This window comes from Oculina patagonica, chromosome 4 (genome assembly GCF_052425735.1).
Source record: "Oculina patagonica isolate OP01 chromosome 4, crgOcupat, whole genome shotgun sequence".
Lineage (NCBI taxonomy): Eukaryota > Metazoa > Cnidaria > Anthozoa > Scleractinia > Oculinidae > Oculina > Oculina patagonica.
The window spans coordinates 36,352,856-36,362,621 of record NC_135761.1 but is presented as its reverse complement, the minus strand read 5'-3'; the positions used below and the strand labels follow the sequence as shown (position 1 = coordinate 36,362,621).

Below are 9,766 nucleotides of genomic sequence, written 5' to 3'. Positions count from 1 at the left end.
AGCTGCGGCAGCAGCTGCAGTGGTGGGCGCCATGATAGCTTGTGTTGATTGTGTTGGCACAGCTGATAACAAATTCAAATACAAATAGGAAAGTTCAATCAGAAGCATTTTTAGGCGAGGACGTAGTCTCGAGCCTAATGTTATCATGTTAGTATAAAGCGATTTTGGATTCTTCGTGTTAAGATGTGATGATTTGAACCGAAGAGGACTGGTAACTAAGACCATGGTTTGAGATTTGTTGGCGTCCGCCATCTTGGAGTGTTCGGTCGAGCATGTGAGAATTTTTCGCAGCCAGAAGCCTTGACTCGATTAGTAGCTGATATTTTTTTCGCTCACTTACAAACTTTTTGTGATATCAAAGTACACAAAAACGTTATCGACACACCTATAAGTCGAGGGACTAAACTATTTGTGATTTGAACTACTGCCTGGCGACATTGTAACCTGAGCTTTAACTGAAGACGAGAAATGCAGAAGACGTACTGGGACAACTGCAGCTGAGGTGAGCTATCTAAAGTTTATTTTGCTTGTACTTTATTGAATACCGTAGTGTTGGAATAACATAATTGTCAAAGTATTTATTGAATCGAAATAACGATTTTAAAAGTGAAGTATCTGCCAGATGTTGTTATATTTAATTTGCTAAAATTTATAGATCAGAAAGCTCATTCGCGATCCCTTCTGTCGACAGAACGTTTTCACTCTTACTACTAGGTCAGATTTCAACATTGATTTTAATAGTGGTGTACAAAGCAGCAGTAAATCTATATTAACAAATGATTGTAAGATATGGATACAAACAAACTTATTTCAGGCTTTACCACTGATAACAGAACTACAATTGATCATATATTTATACAAATCTAAATAAATCAAGAGTCCAAACTGGTGTTCTAGAGACACACCTCAGCACTTGACCTTAAAGCTGTGTGGTTAACAACCAAAAAACCATTTATTTTTGTAGGCTATGATAACAAGTAAATGATTTAAGAAAGATATAATGTACATGTAGAAAGATGTGTTTCAGAAAAAAGAAAAATTTAAGTGAATTAAGTAACTACTTATGTTGCATTAAATTGTTGAAGTTAATCAGTCTTGGTGTCTAAACAAATATGTGTTAAACAATTATTAATTTTTTCAACTATTGATTCTTTCTTTCATTATGTTTACAGAACAGAAATAAAAACAACAACAACAGAAAACATCCAAGATACAGTTTTCAAAGAATCCACTGATTGCTGTGCTTTGTCCTAATTGCTTCAATATGTTTAATCTGCACTTTGTCAAGAAGCACCATGAATGTGTGAATATAGCTATTGCATTGGAACTGGTTATTGGCCTCTATTCTGCCTCTATGCAATATGTACATAATGAAAAGCCCAATCCTCACTATGAATGGCAGATATATTTTAAGCAAAACACAGCGAAAACCATGTAGCAATAACACCAAAGTTAAAAAACAGTGTAAAACATCTCTGGATTTACTACTGAAAGACCCTCAATACAAATTCATCACTGGCAAACCACTGTATCAACTCTACTTCCTAGTCTCCACTTGTACTGTATCAACATTTTGGACTTATTGGACTTTCTTGCATCACAGATTGTACAGATAGTGCAAACAACTCAGCCCCATTTAAATTTAACAAGAGTCAATCAAGATATTATATCAACTTTTCTTCCTGGAAACTTGTACTTCCTTGCACTGTGTTTTACCTGTAAATGATATTAAGTGTTTGGACCTACTGGACAAGGGTACGTTATAGATTGTACAGTCAGGGCAACTGTCAGCTATATTTAAACAAGAGGCAATCTAGAACATTATTGCAAGACAATATTTTTATGCCAATTGAACTCGTGGAAGTTTCCTTGCTGTCTAGTACAGTTACAAAATATGTTGCATTCCATTGTCAAAAGTCGTGATAAAAGACATCATATTAGAATTGTACAAATTAAATTGCCAATTTTGTGATCAAAGCAGCTTATTATTTGCCTTTTATTAATTAACGTTGGTTACAAACTAACCATACCTTGGAATGCACAACTAAAAACACCACTGGAAAACAACGTGCTGTATTTTAAAATTCTATTTACCTGACAAACCCATTTTCCCTCTTTTATAGCAAATGACTCAGTGTCTCAACTTTCGACTTAAAGCAAGGAGCCCAAAAAGGTGACCACTTTTAATGTATTCATATTCTTTCTTGCAGGTTTTATCCAATCAGAAGCTCATCACAGCTTCTCATTGGAAAACGGCTGCATGAAAGAATGTGAATTAATTAAAAGTGGTCACAAATGTGGGCTCCTTGCTGTAAATCACACTTTAATCAACGATATCAATTTCGGCGTTCAATTACTTGGATAGCTTTTGGACTCACAATTTACTCAATTGACATTTTTGGCTTTGACAGTGTAAATTGCCATTTCAAACCACATGATGCTGCCCAGAGAACTTGTTTTTTTTAAAACATTTAAAAAAAAAAACTAAAACTATCTGAATACCAAGAGCATTTGTTTGAATTTGAAAGAAGTGATTCTCAAGAGTGATGCCACATAGTCTGAAAAGGGACAACAAACAAAGCCCAAAAGGCTTATTCTCAGTTCTTTGTCTGGAATTTTTAACATGCTGACTTGCTTAACTGGAACGTCCTCGCCTTAGTATGCATTGCATACCGGTTATTAAAACATGTATTAATGTTCTTACATTTTTTTGGCACTGATTACAATCTTCTTCATTTCCAAAAATATTTAATATATATTTAAATTTTAATATACCTGTAGGCTAAAACAGTGTGGCTGAGTGGTTAGAGTGCTGGACTAATTACCCAGTCTACATTTTCACAGGGCCGTAACCAGACCTTTGCAATAGATGAGGCAAGATATTGTTTGGAGGTTCTGAAAGTATCCTCCAGAAAATTTTGAAATCTAGTAGATCTGAAACCCTTCCTTTCTTAAAAATTTCCCATGGCATATTTGTTGAGAAAAATCAATCGTGTTAAACCTAGGACTACTCCTGCTTCCCACTCGCTCATCCCCAGTGAACTGCCCCTGTTTAACTCCAGCAAAAGCTCTGTCACGCCCTGAAAATCTATTCCATGAGGGGGGGTTGAGGTTGGGGTTGAATATAAGTAATTTTCCTGCCATTTGAAAGTTTGTCGTAGTTTGCTTGGCACAACGTAATCGAAATAGATTAAATTTATTGGCGACACCGTTTCTTAAGCTTAAGAGGGAAATTTGTCAGCTTGCTCCATGCTCCCCTTAGCCTTCCCGCCACCATGCGCCACGTGGGTATTACACAAGCTACTGTCCGAGTCTGCTTCATAACGAGCCAGTAATTGTAAATGTACATCCCATCACGATGCTTTAACTAAAGAAAAAAGCTTAAATGCGTTCGGAACGATTTGTCCGGTCACCTTCCCGATAGTCTATAATTCAAATTCCATATTGACGCTTGATGCAAGCACACTTCATATTCAAATATATTCAAATTAATTCGAGTAGTATCATTTTATAAGACAAAAGCTTACCTGTTGACGGCGAGGACGTCGTCGGTGAACTTGCATCGAGGGATTCCAAAGCCCTCAACAAGTTTTGGCGAACTTCGATGATATTGTTGTTGTTCATAATTATTAAATGCAGCAAACGAAGACAATCCGGCGAGATCGATAGCTCTGACAGCGTGCTGTAATACGACAAGATTACGATTGTCTAGGGGTAGGGTAAATTCTCGCTACTCCACTCTACTGGAGGGCTATTTGTCACTTCCCTCACCCGGAGGGTGCGGGGATTGTGTGCGCCTGCGATGTTATTACTTCTTGGATTGCGGAAGGATGTCGAACGACGCCGAATGCGAGAAGTTGGATTTTGCGTTATCAGGAAGGAAACATGATCAAAGCTGATCAAGAATGTTGAAAACGGACCTTCAAATGTTAAATGCAAATGGTCGACATTCTTATTTGAACCAAAAAGAATCGCCGATTAAGCATATCGCATTCGTAATGTTGAATGTGGGAACAGAGAAGTCGCATGTACAATCGGTACGATTGAACTCAAAATAAACTAAGTTGAATGAAACATTGAATAATTTGGCATAAAATACAACAAATTGAATGTCAAATGTCAACATCGAATGTCAAATATCAACATCGAATTTTGGCGGAAATGGAGCTCCATAGTGGTTGTGGTAGTTATTCTTAGGTGCAGATGCTCTGACAGCATTAGAAAAAAGGCAGTGCTTAATCAAGTAAATAATTTGTTGCTGCATGTTCAAACGAGCAGCTTGTTCATAGATATAAGCACACAACTAGTTTTTAATAATTATTTATAGCTTTGAAGGAGACAGCATTTGTCTACAAATAATTAATGCAAATTATATTGTTTATTTAGGACATTGAGCTTTGAACAAATTTATTCAAATTTAGGTATTGTGAAGTTCCATAATTATCTATACCTTCCCCACGGAATTGATTTTTCTTAAGACCCCCACCCCCTCTGGAAATTCCAATTAACTTCTTACATTTCCTCATTTTTGGCCCATAAGGCCCCTCCCACCCCCAGGAATTTCCAATCCCTTCTGTGGGTGGAGTGTGGACATTTTCTGGAACCACACATTTCAATTCTACATTATTGCAGGGATTTCAATAACAATGGTCCTTCAAAAACTGTGTGTCTCGCAAAATTTAGCCAAATTTCAGGGGTCTCGTCGTCACGAATTTTTCTTTGTCGCTTTCTCGGAGTCTCGATTTCTTATGCAAGGCTAAAAAGGACTTGGGCTCGCAGAAAAGATAATTATTAATCTCGCCGTCTCGCAAAGTCTCACATTTACCATTCGACACCCCTACATTTTAATAGTGCAACCGTAGTTGGGACGATAAAATTATGGGGCTTTATGTACCCTTTTCACTAATTATAGGTTAATTGTCCATGCTCTCTTATTGAACTGGCAATTAAAATCACATATATTGCTTTTGTAGTTACGATTAAGTTATCTACCAATGAAATCATAACTTACAGTGGACAGTTAAAGGCCCAATAGGTAGCAGCAGACACTGGTAAAGTTGAACTGTATTTTATTGAAATCCATGCATTGATTTGCCTGAATAGTACAGGTAGTATTTCTATCTCAGGCTAACAGGAATAATTATTCCTTTAAAAAATAAGAGACCTGAGTGTTTAACTGACACAAATTGTATGACTAAAAGGAGGGAAAAAACAAAAATGACTTGGAAGAGAATGTCATGTCCAGTATTACTTATTTAACATGCAAATAAAAAGAATTTATTTGTCAACAGACTATACTACCCTATATTACCACACACCACTTCAGTTCAACTGTTACTCTCACTCTCTCTATGTTGTTGCACCCCTCCACTGTTCTATTGTTTGTCTGTGCAGGCTAAATTAGAACAAATACCTAAAAAACAAAGATGTACACAGTTGAAAACATTTTCCCTGGAACCATTTGCTTGTACATTTCATTTGTCTAAAATGAAAGTTTCATTTTGACTGATTTAATTAATTCATTTATCCTGATTTGGTTTTCGAAAATTGTTTTGAATCACTGCCGCAGTAATCTATGGACATTGTGTTGGATACCGGTAGCCATTAAAGCAATTGCCTTGCGAGAATTACTTAACATAATATTATTTGATAGGCACAAATTGCATTGTCCTTGGAGTAGTCTACTCTGGTAAAGCATCTGGATCTGGCAAATCATCTTGGAAATCCATATAATCACTGAGAAGCAATTCTTCAAGGCCATTAACAAATTCCACATTGACATTACTTGATTCATCACCAAGCATGGACTCATCTATGTCATTAAAGATCTCATTAAAAATTTCAAGAATTTTGACAGCATGATTTTTTGAAAAAACAGGAACATTTAGAATTAAATCTCTAAGGGTAAATAGTTTATGACAGCAAGCAACTACATCAGAAACAAGTTCCTTTGAAAATCCATGACAATACCCAAAAGCACTGCCAACGAGGCTTTCCTGTAACTCTAGGAGAGCATCTTTTTAAATGGTCTTCTTCTCATCTGTCACAGTTCTGCTCTTAATTTACAACAAAGGTGTTGGCGTTGGTTGTACGTCAAAAGGCTTGATTGGTTTTGTGCACCCACTTGAATTGCCACATTTACATTTAATGGAACAAATATTACAACAGTCATGAGGAGGAGAAATACTGGCAATGTTTGGATCAAGGCTCTTGTAAGTTGCTACTCGATAGCATACCTCCGTTTTCAAAAATTCATGAACATCATACTCGACGTGTGCCAGCTGTTGGCCATAATAATACAAAACAATATCTGAAGGAAGGCTATCTCGTCCAGCTCTTCCTGCTTCCTGATGGAAATCAAGCAAGCTCCTCGATGGGCCAAAGAGCACAACATAACGAACGTCAGGGAAATTTACTCCCATGCTCAAAGCAGTGGTAGCAATTGCAACACGCTTGAGTCCATTGTTTTTAAATGAAAGAAGTAGCCTCTCTTTGTATTCTTTATGGGAAACTGAGTGAAACAGACCAATGAAACAATCGATCCTTTTTCTTGATGTATTTGGGTGGAATGCGTGTTCTCCAAGTGACATCATGAGATAGTTGAACACGCTTGCCATCGAATACATGGTGTCACAAAACACAATGGTTTTGGGGGTGTCCTTGCCATTTTTCTTTATCAGTTCTACCAGCCAATCCAGTTCCCTCAACAAAGCAGTTCTTGATACCTTGTTAATTGAAAATCGTAAATTGCTTCTGTTTGGGCTGACAAACAAATGGATGGGGTCTTTCATGGCAAGCTCTTTGATCACAGTCGTCTCTGTTTCCTCGTCAGCTGTTCCAGTTAGAGCCAAAACTGGAGTTCCTAAAATAAAGAAAATCCATCCTCTTCTAGAACCAAAACTACAGATTAAAAGTGGGGGAGGGGAGTTTCACTTAATGGTAACGTAAATTGTGATATCCCACTTTTAATTACTTTCATTTTCGTATTCATTTTGGATTCTGATAAATATTAAGGCAACTTCCAATAGGCAATTATTGAGGGGGATGTTGCCAGGACTTTTTTCTAGCTGGAAAATGGGTCCCTTATTAGTGTGTACTTTAGCTAGATATGCATACAGTAAAAACCTGCGAGTAAGAACCTAACATTTAACAATTGCAACCTGCTAGGCCAAAATATGCAAATGAACATATTTAGCCTTAATTTGAAAACAGGTTGTTAGTTTCTTTATTTCACTCTTGGGAAAATTAGTTTGCGCAAGGCGTTTCTGTACATGTATACAATGTGATGTTCTGAATGAAAAGTGCTTCATTTTTACATAAAAAGAGTTGTTTGGTATGCAAATTTTATACATATAACAAACTAAAAAGTCCTATTAGCAACAATATAATTTTTTCCTTAGAAAAAAAGAACCTAAATAGCCTAAATTTGTGTCAGCTTTACCATTTATATAAGAACCTGTTTAACCTGGAAAAAATTAGATTCTTACTAGCGGGTTTGAACTGTATTTAATTTGAAGCAACTATTTATGAGGCATTTTTCGCAGCGTGACAGTTTGCAGTTTTAAATTAAAAACAGAGTTCAAGTTCGTACCAATGCATCCTTGTTTTACAGTCTATGAATTTAAAACTATCTAATCTTTAATATCATTGTGAAAATATAATCTTTATTAACCGTCTTTGCACATCGATCGAAGAATTGCCAGTCTTCCATAAGCTCCACGGAACACTTCGACAGGTTTGGTAGATTTAGTCTTCCTGACAAAATGAATAATTGATCGCAAAAGTTACGTGAGCGGCAGTAACACAAATTGAAATTATGCTGTTACCACAAATAGCAAACAAAGAGTCGATCGAATATTACCGTTTCCCTGTCCAAGCTTCCATGGTATGGAACTCGTCGACAACAATCGCCAAAACTGCACGATGAAGTTCGTTGTCACCTTTTAACATCGCAAGGAATGGCTTCTCGAGCACTGCCTCTGCAAAGCAGTAAGAACTGCGGTGGATTATCTCGTACCAGATCGATCGTTTCAGACGACAGTTCCATCGCTGTGAAGTTCAGTGACAACATTTCAGAAATCTGGTCGTCGATGATGCTTTTTAACGGCGAAATGACAATAACGGAGGTTTTGGTCGATGATAATTCTTGTTTCCCTAGCGCAAACACCATAAATATCATGCTTTTGCCAAACCCTGTTGGCAAAATTGCCATGACATCTCATCCATTAAGCAAGTGGTTAACAGCCATTTCTTGTTCTTCCTTCAAAACAAATTTTCTATCCTCGCGTAGAAGATTCAATCTCGACAACGCATTCGATAACGCTTCCTCTGCCATGTTTGATATTTACTTTGTGTGGGTTTGTTCGCGGCAAAAGAGATACCGGTCTCTTGCAGCGCTCCCTTTGGAGATTACCGAGACATTTGATTGACGTGCTTATCATTTCCATCCAATCAGAATGCTCCGTACGCCAGCGTACGGGCTTCTCAAAAAAGCAGCCCATCTGGGCAGGCGGTATTTCAGCCCCCGCCCCAAGCCACTCGTGGCTGCGCCGCTCGTTTGTTGCAGCTTCGCCGCTTGCTTGCCCGCACTAACCCAACAATACCGCCAGCTACGCAGGCTAACTTAAACACCACTGTGGACAACATAAATCACACCCATAAATTAACTATTGAAAAACCTAAAAAACTTCGAAAGAGGATACTCCGCCAAGGGCCCGAAGCCAGGCGAAGACAACCAACGCTCCCGACAACAAGGTCAACAGACTCGCCAAGCCCTCGATAAACGAGAACATTCCGACAAGGGCCCGAAGCCAATCGGAGACTCAAAGCGGAGTTAACAAAAAAATATTTAAAAAACACCCGAAAGCAAACGGGAACAAAATATGCTAAACCAAAAACAAAACACCCTAAAATCCCAAAGGCCCGGAACTAACAAGAGCGGTAACAATAGCCCCACTTATTGGACTACCCTCAACACCTAAGCGAAACAAACTTAAACACCACTGCGGACAACATAAATCACACCCATAAATTAACTATTGAAAAACCTAAAAAACTTCGAAAGAGGAATGCGGCTAAAAAATAGGCAAAACCGGAACCAAACCCGCGCCTAAAAAACTGCAAGCAAAATTGCGAACCAAATGGCAAAAGCAAAACGCCTAACCGCCATGATGAACTAATTAACCAAGTGCTGACGAGAAACCGAGCAGCAAAAAAGGGCTACCGAACGAAAACAAACACCCCATGCGCAAAAGACAACCAAGAGAGTCGAGCTAAACGAAACCACTAGAAAATAAGCGAACGAGAGCGCCGAGATCGCGAACAGCTAAACCAGAGCTAGCAAAGAAGCGCTGAAACCCCGCACGATAAGGAAAACGAAAAGGAATGCGCACAAACGATGACAAAACTAAACCAACAAAGAAAGCTCACCTCTGGCGCTTGCTGAGCAGGTTCTTGAACAGGTGCTGCATTATCCTGATCATTGTCGTGAAGAACTTGAGCGACTGCTTTGACTGGAACCGGTGCAGGAACTTGTTCTGCGACCTCTGCCATCGAAGATTGAGATCTGTGTTCGTGTTCCCATTTTGAAGATGGTAACATTGACTCTTGATAGCACGAAACGTGACTGTTGGAGCGGGAGCAGCTTAAATAGCGTGGCTTAACCAATCAGGGAGCGGTCCGGTGGCAGCATTCCATTTGCACGGGGATATTGACTCGCATGCATAATGCAAATAACTTTGAATAGTGACAGAATTGGTGTCAAATT

At 38.4% G+C, this 9,766-nt stretch overlaps 1 protein-coding gene across 1 annotated transcript; it reads right to left on the bottom strand.

Moving 5' to 3' along the window:
* Window positions 1-5,681: 5,681 nt before the first annotated feature.
* On the bottom strand, window positions 5,682-9,552 carry LOC144648389 (uncharacterized). The gene is made up of 5 exons (XM_078507966.1): window positions 9,430-9,552; window positions 7,862-8,049; window positions 7,673-7,755; window positions 6,125-6,862; window positions 5,682-5,812 (listed from the first exon to the last, which is right to left on the bottom strand). Exons 1-5 carry the CDS (start codon window positions 9,550-9,552, stop codon window positions 5,682-5,684), a joined length of 1,263 nt encoding a protein of 420 aa, XP_078364092.1.
* Window positions 9,553-9,766: the final 214 nt, after the last annotated feature.